Source organism: Lissotriton helveticus, chromosome 6 (genome assembly GCF_964261635.1).
Source record: "Lissotriton helveticus chromosome 6, aLisHel1.1, whole genome shotgun sequence".
In the NCBI taxonomy this organism is placed as follows: Eukaryota; Metazoa; Chordata; class Amphibia; order Caudata; family Salamandridae; genus Lissotriton; species Lissotriton helveticus.
In genome coordinates, this window is record NC_136067.1 from 149,975,334 (window position 1) to 149,994,704 (window position 19,371).

General features: G+C 50.3%; 1 protein-coding gene across 2 annotated transcripts in view; it reads left to right on the forward strand.

Annotated features, from left to right (window-relative positions):
* The window catches only part of WDR43 (WD repeat domain 43), a 481,702-nt gene that overhangs the window by 107,321 nt on the left and 355,010 nt on the right, over window positions 1-19,371 (forward strand). For both annotated transcript variants that reach the window (XM_078647513.1, XM_078647515.1), the window contains exon 3: window positions 14,821-14,942. In XM_078647513.1, the coding sequence (XP_078503639.1) occupies window positions 14,821-14,942 (122 nt within the window). The remainder of the gene's footprint in view (window positions 1-14,820; window positions 14,943-19,371) is intronic.

The window sequence follows — 19,371 nt, forward strand, 5'->3', positions numbered from 1 at the left end:
CTCGTGGCACAGGTCGAGACAGAATCGAAACCGAAACTCAGGAAGGGGGTCTCACAAGGCCAGATCTCCTGCCGTTGTTGTTCAATTCCAGGACGGCCACAGATCTGCACCCCGTCCCGGGCGCACCTCAAGGGCGGAGCCCAAAAGTTCAGACCTCCGTAGCTCAGGAGTACGAGATCCAAAGCAAATTCCGAAAAGTGCCAGGGTAATCAGCCAAACGTCCTCTACTTGAATTCTTACAAGAAATCAGGATCTAGTCAGGATAAATCGCCGGGAGCGGCGAGGGTCCGGAGAGCGCTGTGCTCAAGCGGCCATCACGGATGCCCGCCAAGCTCCTCCTGTCAGATATTTTTGATGGTTCCATCTGCATACGAGTGAGTGTGTCAAATAGGTCTATGTACAGAGGGTAAAGTTAGTGTAAGCTTAAAACCGCATATTGGTGGAAAACAGTACTTTAATTGATATACCCAACAGGAGGTTAAAAGGGATTGTGTGAATACCGATTTCTGGCCACTGGGTTTAATCATTTGTTTTCCTGTTTCTTCCCATACTGTGGGTATCGCATGCAGAGAGGGACAATTGGTCCTGAAGAATCCTTCTACATCTTGCTTGAGGTTGTCGGTTGGGCAGAAATATGTTGACCCCTCTCTACTTGACAATTAACCCCTGTCCCTCTTTTAACTTACCATTGGGGATGTCAGTTTAGTTTTTTTGTTCTACCAATAGGTAGTTTTAAGCTACCGCTTTCCCCTCCCCATTTTTACTTATCTCAAACACACCAGTAGCACCGTGTTGGACAAAACCTCTGACCTAACTTACCCTAAGCAAAACACCTCTTGAGCTTCCCTCTGAGGGTGATATCCCACCCCAGCATTTTCCACGCATGTATCTGGAGTGGCCCAGTGATGAAGCATGCCTCCTGAGGGGGGGCCTTTCATCCTTTGACTTGGGATCTTGGTTTGCAACCTTTTCTTTCCACACAATTTATCCACTCTTTTCTTCTTCAGGGACACATACTATTGTGATTTAGCCATTATATGGAGGCTTAATTCATTTGCTTGTTTTTCTCCTGGTTCCCCTTGCTTTTGAAAGATTTTTCAGTGGCAGGAATACTTCTATTCCTCTCGACATGCCCTGCAGCAAAGCTATTTTACAGGCTTCCTCAGCTTGGGTCCAGATTGTAGGTAGTGGCAGTTCTGCTCTTGTGTTTTCACTCCTTCTCTCAATTCAGTTCATGAAGCTTTATTCGGTACATACAAGATGACCATAAAAGCACAACGCATGTGATGAAAAAAACAGATAAAACATTATTACAATTAAGAGTTAAAACACATGATACATTAAAATAGCATACTTTTACGTGCCCTAATAGACTGGATTAAAAAAGTAGTAGTAAAAAAACAGATATCAGCAGTTTCCAGATTAAATAACACTCATAGCCTGATGCACTGTACATACACCATGTTTAACAAACAGGGGCTTCAAGTAAGCAATCCTAAAATTCATATACAGTTTGCAGATCAATAAAAAGTGCAGAGTGCTTTGTTTGGTGATGCCGTCACACTGGCACGGCCCAGTTGGATCTTTTTTAATACTCGGCTGGGCCACTAAATGGTGTGCTACTCCGAACCTCAATCTTGTTAGCAAAAACTTATGTGAAGGTCTTGTCACCAAACTTAAATATTGTGGAAAACCTTCATTGATTTTATATTTACTATGGAACGTAACTGTGGACAGGAATGCGTTCATTGACCCCCGTTTCCCGGCCTGATGCGCCATAAAAGTTGCTTTCAGCTCCGATTTTGGGATCATGGAAGCGGCACCCAGGTCAGTCAGTACATTTAAATTAAATATTTCTAAGAAACAGTCAGCTACATATCTTAACCAGGGGATATTACGAAAATTATCCAAAGATAAACAATCCTCAATAACTGATCTATTAAACAGCTTCTCATCCTGAAGCCAAATTGACCGCCAAATCATAAGTGGCCTCAGAGATAAGACAACAGCTAGGTAGTTAATATCCAGTTCCCGGTGTATCAACTCAATAGGAACAGAGGTCGGTAGGCATAAAAGCTTTTTTAGGAAGGTATTTTCCTCCACCTGTAGCTTATGGTCATAAGTATGTCCTCATACTCCCGCTCCATACATAGCAATGGTTACAGATCTAGCTTGATAGATATGGAGCATGTCCTTAGTAGGTCTAGCCCCGATTTTTGCCGCAAATCTAAAAACACCATGTGCATTTTTAGCCATTTTATTGCTAATATTCGTGAATTCATTAGTCCTCTTCCTGTCCTTTGAGAACATAATGCCCAGGTAACAGAATTTACCTACATCTTGCACCTTATTGCCCTCAATAAACAAGCACTGGCGTTGCCAATAGGTTTCGCATTTGAAAAGTTGGAGCTATTGGTTTTGTAAATGACATTTTATATTTATATATTGTTATTGACAATGCCAATAACGATATATAGATATAAAATGTCATTTACAAAAACAAATGCTCCAACTTTCCAAATGCGAAACCTATTGGCAACGCCAGTGAACCGAACGTCCACTTGGGATAGCAAAATGGTTTTCATGCAAAAGTGTATAGTTTGAGAGAAAGAAATTAGCGTGTGTCACAATCGTCTGCTCGACGTCCTTCACTTCATTTTCATCTCCGTGATTCACAGTCAAATTGTGAGAAGACAACAGGACCGGTAACGCATTTAATTTGTTCCTTTTATGTATAGCTCCCATGTCTTCTTGTCCACTGGTTGTCATTACCTGGGGCTGAAACATGATTTTTCAGCGATAGCTTATTGCACTGTGAACATTTCCGCTATATATGATTATTTTAGGCAGTTTTCTTTGTTGGCGCATGCTTAATTTTATGAATTTATATGACATTATTTAATGAATTCACATTTCCATTTTCTTAAAATTTGTACTACAAGTTTGTGTATCTGCCCTCTTTTACTGGCTTTCATAGACTAATATGTTTTGTATCTATGTTTTGTATCTTTGTTTTGTATCTTTGCTCACTCCATAAAGGACTTCTCCACTATTATCAGTGCGAGAATAAGGTTTCTACCACTCCTAGCCCCTCTCACATCTCCTCAATTAATCAGCAGAGTCTTTCAAAGTGATCATGTTATATTACGTACTTTCAATTAATGTTATTCATCAGTCTGTGTTGCCATATTTAATTTATTTAATAAGCCGCTGTGCCTCAACTCCCTGCTGGGGAGTGCCAGCACACCCTACACTTGTTTGCAATTCAAGTTTGTTCCGATGCTTGGAGGGAGTTCTTGCTTTTAGAATAAATGGACGTGCATTTTGAAGTCGCCTTTCACGCGCGTCCTTCAGTTTGAAATTGGGGAGAAAAACTTTTTTATGTACTGGGCTTTTAAGGGGAAGCGTGATTGTCATTTCATCGATGTTAAAGAGTAATGTCGTACTTTCAACTAGTTCTTTTTTCAATCTTCCAGTTAATGTTTACTTAACCGGAAAACTGTCAAGGGTCATCAAAAATAATGGAGTCTGACAGTAAATATACCTGAAAAACGAGCTAGAGTTTCCATGCTGCTGCACCAAACCGTAGCAAGTACCTAACTTCCCTTTTAAAACACCCGCAGACACCAGGGAAGATCACCTGACATTTTTCTCTCTAAAACTGTTTAAAACAAAAAGTCCATACAATGAGGACTTTGTTAAAGTGCCCATAAAAGTCCGGAAATGTATTCCCATTAAAATCAGCTGGGAAATGGCATTGTAGCGATTTAATATCCATCCACGCAGAGTGAGATTATTACAGGTCTTTAAGAAACATTTTTATAGACTCCCTCCTTTGAGCGAGATGTTTATTATCCACACTGTTAAGTGTTTGTCTTACCTGAAACGGAGGTGTTTTACCAAAGGCAGCTTACTAGCGTCAAACACTGTTCGGGTTCCTCTGTACAATGAGCCACGAGGAGCGCGGGAAGTGGATGGTGGGTGGCAAATGGACTCAAAGCGGCCGGTCGCTTTGATGTTCGGATAAGCATCAGATAAGGATCTGTCTGGCCTCGAACACCTTCAAGCAGCGGCAGCCTGCCCTTCACACGCCGGCCTCCCAGCCAGCCGTCTCCGAGTGCCAGCACCAAAGAGGGGGGTTTGAAGCCCTAAATGAGTACTCCTTAGAATTTTTATGGGTGCCCCTTGCAGTTTGTAGTTACATATTTACAACTGCAGCTCGCCTGAAGAGCAGTGTGTGTGCTGGGTGACTGGCAAGCGAGCAGCAAATCCAACAGGCTGCTGCAGTGAACCGAAGGGACGAAGGAATACGATAAATGATATTTATAATAACAAGAAGACAAACCTGTTTTATGACAGGTGGGGAAGACCCCTGAGCTGTCGTGAAAGTTAAAAAAGAAACTTAAAGATAATCACACCGCCGAGAAGAACATATCTTCAAATATTCGTGCCTCATTTAGACGATATTCAACAATTGTACCTAAGACAGGATTCCTCGTTCCATTTTTTTAGGAGAAGTGTGGCAGGCGGGTTAGGGAGATGCACGTGCTTGTGTGGTCACGTGACCCGCTTTTGTGGCCATGTGACCTCACATGCACTGTGAAGAAACCGCAGTGGTTTCACTAGTTGTTCGAGCCCTTGAATTTTCGCCTATTACATTCGCAAGCGAATGATAATAGGCGAAACCTAAAAAGGCCTTATGAGTTTTATTTCTGTGTCCATAGACCATGGTATGCGTTTTCCCCTTGTTAATGGACAGTTTCCTATTCCTAATAAAGGTAGAAAAACTGTCCATCAGACGCTGTAGTCCAATAGGAATTCTAGAGAGCAGGGCAGAGTCATCAGCATACAATAACACTGGGACAGAGACGCCTTTAATCTTGGGTGCATCTGCATTTACAGTTTTTAAAATAGTATCTATTTCGTTAATAAACAGTATAACAAGAAGGGGGCCTAGTACACACCCCTGCCTAATCCCTCGCTTAACACTGAATTTAGGAGTTCATTCACCTTTAGTGCCGTAGCGCACACGGGTTTCTAACATTCTGTATAACCTAGCAAGAAAGATTATACCCTCCGGCGCTCCAAACTGTAACAATGTTGGCCATAATATTGAATGGTCCACCATATCAAAGGCACTACTTAGATCGGCGAAGCAAAGATATAGTGAGCCCTCCTTTGCTTCAGTATATTTGCCAATCAGTAGTTCAAGGTTAATACACTGATCAAGTGTACCCCGACCCTTCCTAAATCCATACTGGCTGTCTGCCAGAATGCCTTCTTGCTCAACCCACTCTTCTAATCGGACCAGCATGACTCGGCTCATGATCTTAACTGACGAGTCAAGAAGAGAGATTGGGCGATAATTCTTTGCATCTGCCCGACTGCCCTTTTTAAATATTGGGATTATAATGGATTCCCCCCATGTATTTGGTGCCTCTGCACACACAGCGACGTTAAACACTTTAGTCAACACAGGGCTCCACATCTTTGGGGCGGCTTTGTATACATCAATCGGTACCCCGTCGGGTCCCTGTGCCTTGCCCCCCTTACTAGCTCCAATACCAGATTCAACCTCTTGAGCGGTAATGTCCAGTGAAATGACAGGCCAGTCATAAATGCTACTAGCATCACTGTTAACAGAACCAAAAATCAGAGAAAAATGGGAAACTCAGCCCTCACTAGAGACATTAGATGTTAATTCGGGTATATTATCCTCTTTGAGGAAGGCTGAATTTACCGTTTCCCAAAACAGGTTATTAGATAGCTCTGCGGCCTGGTTGAGTGAGTCCCAGGCCTGCTGCTGTAATTCTCCCATTCTCCTTTTCAGAGCTTGCTTGTAGTCTGACCTTATTTGGATAATATGGTCTGTATCCCTAGGCTGTTTAGCAAGTCCTGTTTTAACCTATTTAATAGGCTAGTACAGGCCGGGTCAAACCAGCCCCGGCCATTTCTACAATTGGCATTTTTAGGTTTAGTGAACCTGGCATTAATAGATATATTGATGGAATTTAGGTTTAAAGCATTTTATTAAGACATAAAAACACGGGGGAAGGGAATTAGGAGGTCAAGTTTGCATACAGTACAGAAGGAGACATGTTGCAGCAATCCTGGCGGAAAGCGGGGAGGTCGGCAGTCCCGGAGGGGGAAAAAAAGGCAAATGCCGTAGGGCAAGAAAGCCGTGCGGATAACCCTCCAATAGTCCCCAACCTCCCAATCAAAGCTAAGCGTGAGTAGCAACCCGCAACACAGCATAAACAACATAGTCCCTCCAAGCCCCCCACCCCCAGAATAAGGAAAAAGAAGAAAACAATACCCCAACATCCCCGTCCAATAGCCCATTATAGAAACATTGTCCCTAGCCTCCCACCCCCAGCCCCCAGTCCCCCCGATCCCATCTCTCTCAATCCGCTGGAGCCGCCGGCGGCGTCGGCCTAAGAAGGCGCAGGTACCTCGGACATGTGATCTCCCGAAATTCCGTGGACAACAGTGCCAAGAAAGGGTGCCAGAGCTCCTCGAACTGGTCAACATTACCAGCCACCGTGAGCGACATCTTCTCCATACCCAGTACCTGCCAGAGTCTGTGTAACCAGCCAGTGATAGAGGGGGCAGTGGGGGTGCGCCAGTACACAAGGATATTTTGAACCGCTGAGCCTAGTGCAATAGCAATCTGCCTACCCCTGCGGGACTTCAGCGGGTACATCAAGTCGTTGGGGAGGCCTAGCAGGACATACGCCGGGAGGCGCGGGAGTTCAACCTCGAAGTGCCTGTCCACCTCATCTAAGACCTCCTTCCAATAAGCAGATAGTATCGGGCACCCCCAGAGAATGTGCGATAGAGTACCCTCTTGTCCGCAGCCCCGCCAGCAACCCTTGTCGGTAAGTTTGTGCATCTCGTAGAGCCTCTCCGGGGTGTAATACCAGTAGGTGGACACCTTGGTAAAAGTCTCCGTCAGCCCAGTGTGGTATGCAGAGTGCCTCGCCCGATATGCGATCCCGTCCCACTCCTTGTGGCTCAGGGTTCTGCCCAATTCTCTGTGCCAGCGCTCCCTCCCCGGGTTGTGGTAATGAAACGGCGGGGGTTGGAGAAATTTGTACAGATCAGTGATAAGCTTGGCATCCGAGGTCCGAGTCACCAGCCACCGCTCGTAAGGTGTGATTTGGCGGGCTGCGACGTCACGCACTTGGGGTTGGAGAGCCCAGTGACGGACCTGCATATAACGCAGTCTGTCCACCTCCGTCAGACCAAAGTCCTGTCGGAGTTGTTGGAAAGGGAGCACGCCCTCCGGCCCGTAAATCTGAAAGAGCGCCCTGCAGCCCGCCCGCACCCAGTGAGAAAAAGCTCCTGGGGCCATGCCCGGAGTAAAGTCCGGGTTACCAACTATGGGCGTGAACGGTGATGGGAAAGTAGTGAGCTCGCGGAGTTCACAAACCGCATCCCACACCCGTAGCGGAACCCGAGTGACAAAGGAGGCGTAGAGATTAGCCGGGCGGTGTGCGCGCCGCAGGAATGGAACCTCTTGAAGGGTGCGACCTGCAACCGCCTGATCTTGAAAAAGCCAGTGCTTGTCCGATTCCCATCTGCTCCATTCCACCAAATACCGGAGTTGCGCCGCTTGAAAATACTTCCGGAGGTCCGGAACACCGAGACCCCCCGCCTCCGGTGCAAGCGTGGAAAGAACCCTCTTCATCCGAGGCCTGCGGCCCTGCCACACGAAACGGGAGATGTCAGCTTGCGCTTCCTGTATCCAACCCACAGGGGGCTGGAGAGGTAAGGCGCGAAAAAGATACAAAATCTGGGGCAGCACCGTCATCTTCACCGCCGCGATACGGCCCAGCCACGAGAGCAGGCCCTTGCCCCATCGGCCGAGTTCCTCTTTAATCTTCTTGCTAAGGGAAGAATAGTTGGCCTTGACCATCTCGGGCAGCGAAGGTGCAAGCAGGATCCCCAGGTACGGCACCGTGGAAGAGGACCACTGCATAGGGAAAAGACGCTGGAGGTCTCGCCTGGTGTCCGCGGAGAGCGACACATCCAGAGCGGCCGATTTAGACATGTTCATTTTAAAGCCGGCCACGCGTGCAAAGGCGTCCAGTTCGCGAACGCAGGCAGGGAGTGACCGCCTGGGGTCATCCAGGGTCAGCAGGACATCATCCGCATATAGGCTAATAGTATGGGTATACCGACCCATTTCAACCCCAATAGCGTCCGAATTGTCGCGAATCCTCTGGGCGAACGGCTCCATATAAAGGGCGAACAAAAGCGGCGAGAGGGGGCATCCCTGTCTCGTACCACGCTCAATGACAAAACTACTAGAGCTGTGTCCGTTCACCCGCACCGATGCTGACGGTCTCCTATAACAATTGAAGACCATGGAGCGGAACTTCTCGCCGATCCCCAGTTTCCTGAGAACCAGCTCAAGATACGGCCAATGAACCCTATCAAAGGCCTTCTCCGCATCGACCGACAGCAACATCCGTTCCCCCGGGATGCGGGAGGCCTTTTCTAACACGTGCGTCACCCTTTTGGTGTTGTCGACTGTCTGCCTACCGGGCACAAAACCAGCCTGGTCCACCTCCACCAGGCCCGGTAGGTGCAGGCCAAGTCTGGCCGCCAGGATCCCCGTGTAGAGCTTAAGGTCCACATTCAAAAGCGAAATAGGCCGATATGAACCGCACAGGGTCCGGTCTTTCCCGGGTTTCGGAATAACCGACACCGTCGCGGAAAGAAGGTCCGGCGGAATGGCCCCCGGCACAGAGAAGGAGTTGAACAAGCGAGCCAGTATAGGCGCCAGAGTGGAGCAGAAGGTCTTGTAGAACAAGGCCGTGTAGCCATCCGGGCCCGGGGCCTTACCGTGCTTCAATCGCGCGATAGCGGAGATGACTTCCACCACATGGATGTCCCTCTCCAGATGGTCCGCCTGGGCGGGCTCCAGAGACGGGAGGGTCACAGACTCCAGATAGGCCTCAGCTTCTCCCGGCGGGGAGGGCTCCGCGGCGTATAGCGCCTCGTAGAAGCTACGGAAACAATCCGCCACATCCGCGTCACCGGAAACCGGGACCCCATCCGCGCCCACTAACTCCTTCACCACATTGCGTTGCTGCGCAGCCCTGAGCCGATGGGCCAGGAGCTTACCGCATCTGTCTCCGCCCGTATAAAAGGCATGCTTCAGACGCAACGCTGCGTATTCCGCCCGATCTAAATCTAGCGCAGAGAGGAGTTTCCTCGCCGCTTTCAGCTGCCTCCAGACCCGAGGAGCTCCCGTGCGGCGGTGAACCTGCTCAAGTTCCCTGACTTGCGCCGTCAGTTCGTCCCTCTTACATTGCCGCTCTCTGTTCTCCGCCGAGGAAATGGAAATAAATTCCCCCCTGAGGACCGCCTTCAAGGCTGCCCATTGCGTCGCGAGGGACGTGTCGGAGTTGCTATTGTAGACCAGGTACTCCTGAATGACCTCCTCCACTCGCGTCACCACCGACTTCCTATGTAGAAGCGTATCCCGAAGCCGCCACATCCCTCTAGAGGGGGGGGCTGCCGGCCAAGCAAAGACTCCCGAAACCGGCGCATGATCGGACAGGGACAGGACCCCGATGTCTGCCGCCGTGGCGGCCGAGCGAAGCGGTCCGCTCACCAAGAGGTAGTCCAACCGCGAGTAAGTACGGTGCGCATGGGAGAAGTATGAATAGTCCCTATCGGTGGGGTGCATAGTGCGCCAGAGGTCATGCAGATCCATCTCAGCAATCTGGTCTCGCACCGCTCGAGAAAGCTCCCCCGTCTGCGGGAAGCGTTGGGCAGACCTATCCAAAGCTGAGTCGAAGACCATATTTAGATCTCCCCCCAGGACAACATGGCGATCGGGCGAGGCAGTGACGTCCACCAACACTGATGCCAGGAAACGATCCTGGTGGTCATTCGGGCTATAAACGGAGCCAACCGTGAAGGTGATACCCCCAAGCCGCATGCGATACACTAGGAGCCTCCCCTTCTGCTCGGCATATTTATACAACACCTCGCCCCTGAAGGAGCTGGCTAAAAGAATGGCAACACCCGCAGTCTTGGTCGCCGCCGAAGAGAAGAATTGGGTGGGGAACTTGGCAGAGCGCAACCTATGACAATCATTGGAAAGTAAATGGGTTTCCTGCAAAAGGCAAATGTCCGCCTTCGTCCCCTCCAGCAGGGAAAGGATCGCCCTACGCTTCACAGGGTTGTTTAGACCCTTAACATTAAGGGTCACCACCTTCAAGGGCGGCATCGCTCCCAGGGGCTCGAAGCGCTATGCAGCAAGCGAAGGAACAGCGGAGGGGGCGCGCGGGGCAGGGGTGCAGGGAAGGCCAGAACCGGCCTCGCGCGTTCATGGGCAGCATCGGACGGGACCCCACCAACAACAAACCAACCCCTAAACCCTCCCTGAATCAACCCACGGCAACTAGCCAAAAACAGAAACAAAGAAAAACATCCCATTGTCTCAGTCCGGCCCGAACGGGCAAGTCTGCAGAAATCAATCAAGTGGACGTTCAGCCACTCACCTCCGACCAACCCCCCCCCAACCCCCCAGTCCCAACCCAGCATCGTAGAGGCTAAGAATCTCTCCCCCCGGAGTGAAATTAGGCCGTCATGGCCACACCGCCGGACTCAGGCGAGGTCCCGGCCGCCGCCCTCAGGGCCTCCGCCATCTCAGCTCTGACGGTAGGGGAATCAGGGCGACTCGCAGTCGCTGGCGATTGTCGTCTCCTCGATCTTCGCCGGCCCCGTCTCTCGGGACGCCTCCATGCGGGCGTTGCTCCGTTCTCCTCCGTGGCTGTGAGTCCCAACACCCCGCAGATGTCTTGGAGGGAGCGCAGCTGGTGTAACACTCCATTCCAACGGAAGATTAGACGGAAGGGGTGACCCCAAGAGTAGGGCGTCTCATGTTCCCGCAGAAAGTCTGTAGCGATCCGGAAGTACCTACGCTTCTGCAGCGTAATGGCGGACAGGTCCTGGTAGAGCGCCACGGGCCGCTCTCTGAAGGTTAAAGGCTGCTTCCTGCGGGCTTCCGTCATAATGCGCTCCTTCAAAGGGAAGTTCGGCAGGAACGCCAGAATATCAGGGGGGGGTGCCGATGACTGGCGCTGGCCGCCCACCATGTGCGCTCTGTCTATGCGAATCGGAAAGTCCGTGTCCTCACCAAGAATCTCCCGGAACAGGTCCTGCAGATAGGCCACCAGGTCCGGTCCCGCATCAGTGGGTGAAACACCCCGCACCCGGATATTGTTCCGCCTGGACCTGTTCTCAAGGTCCTCAGAGTGGGCCTGAAGCTCGACACATTGCTCCCGTAGGCGGAGAACATCCTGCTGGAGATGGACTATCTCCTCATCGCGGCGCTGGGCTGCCGTTTCCACCGTGTCAACACGCTCGCCAAGGCCCTCGACCTCTCTGCGCACCTCTCGGACCTCGCTGGCTACCTCGCTCTTGAGCGTCTGGAAGTCATCCCTGAGGGAGTTGAATAGGCCCTCCATGAAGGACCTCGTGACCGGTGGCTCGCCTCCAGTGGCGTCTGCCGAGGCCCGAGAGGGCCCCGGGATGGTTGCGTCCTGTCCCGCTGCTGCTGGGCCCTGCTGAGCATGTCCGGCAGGGTGCGGTCCCCTTTTTTTGCGCCCCCTCTCCCAGACATCCCGGCCTCCTCAATGGGCGAAGCTCAGGGCTGGCCGCCGCAGATGTGTCTAGCCGCTGGTGGACACCAAATGTGAAGGCCCCGCCAGGGACAAGGGTGATGCGTCACAGATGACAAAATGGCGGCACAGTCCAGGGCGAGACGATCACCGCACCGACCAGAGCGGTAAGTAGGGCCAAAAGCAGGGTCCCGTAGTAGGTCACTCTCAGGAAAGTTGGAGCGGGAGCCAGGGCGAAAGGAGGCACTCGGTCAGCAAGGGCGCCGGGTGGGCCGCCAGTTCCAGCTCCTCGGCGACAGGATGGCGGGAGAGCGGAACCCGGGAGGGCGGCCCAGGCCGACAAGACCGCCGTAGGCCGCCGGGCTGCAATGGGCCAGGAAAGTACAGAGCAGGTGCCCCCCAGAATGGTCGCCGCTGTAACGCCTCCGTCCCCCGCTTCCAGGGCCGGGATCAACGTCGCCTCGCTCACCGGCACCAGCAGTGCAGAATCAGAGCACCAGCGAGGGTCCAGGGTCTGCCGCCCATCGGCGATGTCAGTCGTGTAGGCTCCGGCCGGAGGGTCCCGCACTCAGCAAAGCACTTCGGGTCCGGACCCTCGGGAGCTCCAGCACTCCGCACTCGGCCCAGCCGAGGCGCCCGGACAGCGCCGCAACACGCTCCGCCCCCAGGCTCCTCTTCGTGGCCCAAGTCCTTCTCCGTGGAGCGAACTGCGAGGCAAACTTTAGGGCACTTCCTCCGGGGCGACAGGAGTCAGAGTGGCTTCAAAATGTGCCCCAGGAACTCCGGCACGGTCCCCTCGCCCGCAAAGCAGCCGCGGGGGGAGAGAAGCGCAGGAACCGGGGCTCGAGCCGAGCCGGGACGGGGGAGCGACGGGAGGAAGCGTCCGCTCACACCGCCATCTTGGCCACGCCCCTATTGATGGAATTTAAAGCAGCTAAAACCCGCTCGTTGTCGGTGCCATGATCCAATATGATGGTAATATTGGTCAGGCTCTCACCGACAATGGAGTTTAGTAATTCGCTAGCTTTCTCCCCAACCCATCTAAGCCTTACACCATTTCGTCTACAAGGCTCCACGTTAGTAAGTACAGTGCCTACTTTACAGTGCTACTCCCCCATAAGGTACAATCCAGGACTATATAATTGTGGTCACTTAAAGAGCTGACCTCTATCCTAGGAGAAGCACAGTGAGAGGTGATGTTAGATGAAACAATCACATGGTCTATAACAGAACTACTCTGCCTGTTTTTAAAAGTAGGGATTGTCTGACCCGATTCGTCTTTAACAAAATCCAAAATTTCCAGGTCATGACATCCCATGAACTTATTCAGTGTTTCGCCATAACTGTTATGTCTAAAATGTGAATCATCCATGCCATCATTATTAAGGACCCCACAAACTTTTTGGGTAGACAGTTCACACAAGGGTAGGTTAAAATCGCCAACCCAATTAAAATCAAAAACGACATTAAATTTAGTAATGAAATTATCAATAGCGCTGGCCAAATTATGGACTACAGTCGACCTGGAATTATCAAACAAATTATTATAATAATTAACCAGTAGTACATTACGTCCCCGGTCTGCAATTAGCCAGAGAATCTGTACCTGCGCTCCCACACACCAATACCTTTTCACTGTAATCTGTCGCCTGATAGAAACTAAAATCAGGGGAGAGCGCTGTTTAAAGGCGCCTCCTGGCGCTTGCGGTGCATGTCAAAGCAGCGCCGCTGCTGAGGCGCAGCCGGAAGTTGTAGTCCCGGGGCGGCGGCGCTATCCCAGCAGGTAGTGACTCGTGGCGGCACACTGGAGGGCTTCCCTCGTCCCTCAGCTCCGGTAAGTGTGTCCCACTCCTTCTCTCCTGTACGGGTATACAGGCTCTGATAGGTGGTGAATTCATTGAACAAAGTACTGACTGAGGAGAAAAATAACTCTCTTCCTTTGTTCAGGTCTGGCCAATCACTGGGCTTGCACATTTGGTTATTTTAGGGCCGCTCTAATCCTGCAAAAGACTTCCCAGTGCGATGTGCTATAGTGTAGGCATTACACCCTGCCTGTCTCTCTGGAAAATGGTTTAGGATAGGGTAGATGTGGAAGTGTTCTTGGAATTATATCATCTGGTCATGGAAAGACCTTGATGAACAGGAAATGAGCTAAGTAAAAGGGAGGAAACTAGCTACCTTTCTCAAGCACCCAGGCGTATCCAGATTTTCGGGTGGGTAATAGTAGTCATGTATATATGTGATGGCAAGTTCAAAAGGCCAGGCTTCACAAAGTTGACTATCATCTTGCGCCGTGTACACCTGTCCAATGACTGATGTGCTAGACAGTGAGCACATGCACACTGTATATCCCAGCAGTATCAGAAGTTTACACATGGGCACTAATGGGATGTTAATTCACAGTGATAGATTTAAAAAAAAGCCTGTCTGTCTAGATTTAAAAAAAAGCCTGTGTCTAGAATGCACATTGCCACTACTGTCATGACCTTGGCAGTTGCCACACTCACGAAAGGGGTGCGTCTTTGAGTGTTCCAATAGCATCAAAGTCCTGATCCAATGTCTCATGACCCAAAATGGGAGAGCCGCCAGCTGGCTCAAATTGTTGGGCTCAGGGCTGGTAAGATAACTTATAAGGTTAGAGAAGCACAGCCTCACAAAGCCAGACAAAGCATTTTCAACCCAACACTTTACATCCATTCTGCACAGGAGCTGCTTTTTCCTCTTTATTCCTGGACATTGTTGGGGTAAAACTGGGGATTTTAGGTGGCAGGAATTATCTGAGCGCTCTTATTCTCTTGTTCGCATTGTGAAATGAACACTACGACAAAAGGTGACACTACTCTTGTCGTAGGAGAAACTTGAAGCATTGTGTTCAATATGTAGATTGCCTGCTTCAGAACAAAAGCAATCCTATTCAACGTGTTTCCTTTTTTGCGATCGTCTGTACCTATACATTTTTTAAAGTAAAGAACTGGCTTGGCATGGCCCTTTTCAGTGAGATTAGCAGAACAGTTTGATTCTTCGGGATCATCTTTATAGCACAGGTTTAAAACTCTCAGGAACACATAGTTAACTTTTTGTGTTAAAAATTAACATGTGGAGGAAAAACTGTGTAATGTTTCTAGTAAGAGAGTGTACGGTGTCTAGTAACCATGTTGCTGTTTTGTATCTCCCTTAGGTAAGTGGCCATGAAAGTAAAGTAAACTGTATACGATGGCACCGGGACAATGGTTGCTTGTACAGTTGTTCAGACGACAAACACATCATTGAATGGAACGCGCATACATGCAAAGTCAAATGGTGAGTATGTTGTGTTTTTGTAAAGTGCACTATCAACCACAAGAGTATCCCTGTGCTGAGCAGGTGTTTGTGCCTAGCCGTGCCTGTGATAGGTTGGTTCATTCAAAAGCTAGGTCTTCAGCTTCTTGTGGAATTAAAAAAGAGAGGAGGTGGAGCTGATTTGGAGTGGGGATCATTCCACTTATTAGGAGCAATGTAATAGAATGCCCGTCCTCCTGACTTGGTTCTGTTATGTGTAGGGTGTGTGTGAGTAGAAATCCTCCAGAGCAGAGTTGTCTGTGTGGTTGATCCTTTCATTGAGGTATTGGGTTCTGATGTTGTGGAGGCATTCGTAGGCGTGGGTGAGTATCTTAAAAGTGACTCTTCTCTGCGGGGAGCCAGTGGAGGTTGTACAGGTGTTGGGTGATTTGCTCGTGCCGAGTGATACCGAGGAAGAGTCTTGCAGTTGTGTTCTGTATGGTCTGGAGTTTGTGGAGCAGACTTGTTGATCCCGGTGTAGAGGGCGTTACCGTAGTCTAGTCGATGTTTGAGTGCGTGGGTGACGGTCTTCCTTGATTCGGGGGGCGGGGGGATCTATTTGAAGGTCTTTCAGAGGATGCGGAGGGTGTTGAAGCAGCTGGAGGCGACAGCGTTGACCTTTCAGGTCATGGAGAAGGAGGAGTAGAGTATGATGCGGAGGTTTTGGGTGTGGTCCGTGGGGGGTGGGAGGGCGGTGGGCCACCAGGTGTTGTCCCATGCAGAGGGGGAAGGTCCGAGGACGAGCACCTCTGTCTTCTCGGAGTTGAGCTTCAGACAGCTGTTGTTTCTTCAGGGTCCAACGTCCTTCGTTCCTTTCTGGAAGTTTAGTCTGGTGGTTACGAAGTCATTGATGAGGGAGAGGGATTAGCAGGGTGTCGTCGGCATAGGATACTATGCTGAATCCGTGCTGTCTGACGATGGCGGCGAGGGGGGGCCATGTAGATGTTGAAGAGCGTGGGGCTGAGCGACTATCCTTTGGGCACTCTGCAGTTGATTTCCGTGGGTTCTGAGAGGAAAGGTGGCAGGATCTGGCGGTGAGTAAGGAGCAGATCCATTCGAGGGCGGTTCCCTTTATGCCTGCACCGTGGAGTTTGGCGGTGAGAGACTGTATCAAACGCTGCATAGGGGATCAGCAAGATCAGGCTGCTGTGTGTCCCTGGTCGAGGAGGGTGAGGATGTAGTCTCTGGCAGCTAGGAGAGTGGTCTTGGTGCTGTGATTGCTTTGGAATCCATATTGGGAGGGGTTGAGTTTTCTTTGATGAATGTTAGCTAAGCAATGACGAGCTTCTCTGTGACTTTTGCCGCAAAGGGGAGGAGGGAGATGGGACGGTAGTTCTTGAGGTCCGAGGCATCTGCTGAGGGATTCTTGAGCAGGGGTCTGACTTCTGCACATTGCCAGTGGCCGGGAAAGCTGCTGGTCTTGAAAGTGGTGTAAGTTGATGGTGCGCTGTAGTTCAGGAGTGATGGCAGTGGCGGCTCTGTGGTAGATGTGCGGGAGGCGGGGTGCCGTGGGGGCCCCTGTGTGGATGCCTTTCATGGTTGAAGTGGTGTCTTCAGTGGTGACTGGGGTCCAGGAGGAGATGGTAGGCCGGCTTTTGTTTCTGGAGGGGGGAAGTGGTGGGGGGGGGGGGGATAGTTTCGGCTTCTGGAAGTCTGGTCGTTAAAGTGGTCGTAGAGGCCCTAGATTTTCAGATGGGAGTATGATCCAAGCTTGTTGCAGAGGTCCTGGGAGGGGTTGATGTCCGTGGTTTCACTGGGGGGGAGGGGGGGGGGGGGGGTTTGGTGAATTCCTGGATGACGCTGAAAAGTTTGTTGGAGTTGCTGGAGTTGGCGATCTTGTTTCAGATGAAGGTCCTTTTGGTGGATCTGATGCGTTGGTGGTATTCAGTCATGGCATTCTTGTAGGTGGTGGTCTTCTGGTGTTTTGCTGTTTCTCCATTTCTTCTCGATGTCTGCAGGTGCGTCTGCATTCTTGGAGGTCAGTGGAGAACCAGGTGGCCTTCCTGGGGCACTGTCTGTTGGAGTTGCGTAGGGGTGTGAGTTAGTCTGCACAGCTGGAGATAAATCTGTGGAGTTCCGTTGGCTGCAAGGTTGGTGTCGGTCGAGGTGGTGGGGGAGTTGCGGCTGAGGGTGTGGTTGAGCTGCTACTCTGTGATTTTTCTACAGTTCCTTTGTGGAAGGCGCGTTGCTGTTTTGGGGGTGGTGGGTCTTTTGATGAAGTGTACGCAGTGGTGGTCTGTCCAGGGGGGTTGCGTGGTGTGACTGAAATTAATGTTACCTTCAGTAAAGATGTGATCGAGGGTGTGTCCTGCCTTGTGGGTGGGCGTGGTGCTCTGTTTCAGGCCGATGTTGGTGAGGTTGTCCAGGGGGGTGGTAGAGTTGGGGTCGCTGGGGTTGACGAGGTGGAAGTTCAGGTCGCCGATGAGTGTGTAGTCCATGAAGGAGATGACGTGGGTGGGATGATGAAGTCGTTGATGGTCGTGGCAAACTGGGCACAAGGTCCGGGGGGTTGTAAGCGAGGGTGCCGCAAATGGTGGTTCTAGGACTGGTATGTATCTGGAAGTGAAGGTGTTCTGTTGTGGAGAGGGAGTCGTTCGTGGTGGAGGTGGAGAGTCGGAGGGAGATCTTGTGTGCAATTGAGAGTCCTCCTCCTGGGTGGTTTAGGCATCTTTCCTCTGGATCTTGTATCAATCGGCGGTGGGGAAGTCGTTGGTCCAGGTTTCTCTAAAGAAGGCGATGTCTGGCACAAGGAGGTTCCAGATCTTGACGGCGTGTCTGTGCAGGGATCGCATGTTGAGAACGATGCACCTCAGTTATTCGGAGGTGTTGGCGTTTGGTGTGGGGGAGGTGGCTGTGGGTGAATGGCTTGTTGTTTTAATTGGAGTTGCTTGGTGATCCCAGCATAGAGCATGTTCCTGAAGAGCAAATTGCTGGTGATTAGGGTGTGAATTTTTTGTATTGCTTGGGAGCCATTTGAAGATGATCCTCCGCATCTGAAGGGTGTGGAAGCAGTGGCTGCATTGACTAGTGTGGTCATTTCCAGTTTGCTGTCGATTATTCTGAGGTTCCTGGCATAGGTGCTGGGTGAAGGTTGTAGTGTTCCGCCAGCTACCAGTTGGAGTCCCATGATTAGGTGTTAATTCCAAAATCACTACCTTTCTTTCCAGTGTTGAGCCTTAAGCAGTTGGCTTTCATCCAGAGAGCGACTTTGGTCATGCACGTGGTCAAGTTATCGCTACTTATTGGGGGGTCGGGTGGGTTTTGTCCAAGAAGGGGAGCGTGAGTTGCATTTCATCAGTGTAGCAGATGATGTATGCCTGGATGACATTTGTCAAAGTGTGCATGTATGTGTTAAAGATGGTGGGGCAGAGCGATGAACCCTTTGCAAAGGGTCTTCCATTGCGCGGCTCCACGTTTCTGGATATTTAGTTATTTTTAAGCGGTTTGAGCTAGAATCCAATTTTTTGTTAAAATCTGCCGATTATGCAGCAGGTGATGGATTAAGTGGTGTAATTATGCACAATAACGTCAGGGTTGCACAATCGCTGAATTCTAATGTCCGTGGGTAATCTTGAATTTAAAGCAAAGTACTACAGTAATACTAATTTCTGCTGGTCGTTCTTTGTGCTCATGTGCAGACCTTCATACACCAGTACATGCCGGACATTGTGCAACACCACCATCTGAGCTCTGTAAGAACCCTGCCTTCCCCATTTTTATACTGAAATTAGTCTGCTAAACTATTTAGTTTCTGCCCCATTGTTATCAGAATGGTCTTTAGTAACTTTGATGTAATTTACTTTATGCAGCATCCCTCTTATGCATCTGATTGTTTTTATTTTTTTAAGCCCACTTGTGGTGTTACTGAACAGGCCCTGAGGCTTGCTTGCGATTTATCAGTATAACTGCTGGGGAGGAAGACCACTATTCTTAACCTGGGGCGAATATTTGATGGCAAGCAGTTATTCCACTCGTATTGCTAACCATGATTCGTACTGTGAATCTGAGCAAGCTTCTCATTGTTTAGTGGCTTACCAGTTTCTGTTGTGCTCTGGCGGCATGCTGTTTTTTGCTGCTACACTACTCTGGGCACTAAACTACCCTGGGCTTGGGAGCCCTCTGTTCTGTGGTTGAGAAAGATCCTCCAGTGCTCATTTCACCAGTGATATTGGAGCTACAGGGCAGCTAGCCCGACTGCTACACTGCATGCTTTCTGACAAACTGCTGCTGAGCGAGGCACAACAGCTGATGCTCATGCAGGAGAAAGGGCTATTGGCAAGACCATGGAGTGTGACTTGCCTGTTCTGTAGTAGGGGATCTCTGTGTCTAGTCATAATCTGTGAATAGTCCCGCCCATGTGTGTGGATTCCCGGAGCAATCAAAATAGTCTCTTAAGTTGTCCTCTTCTGCA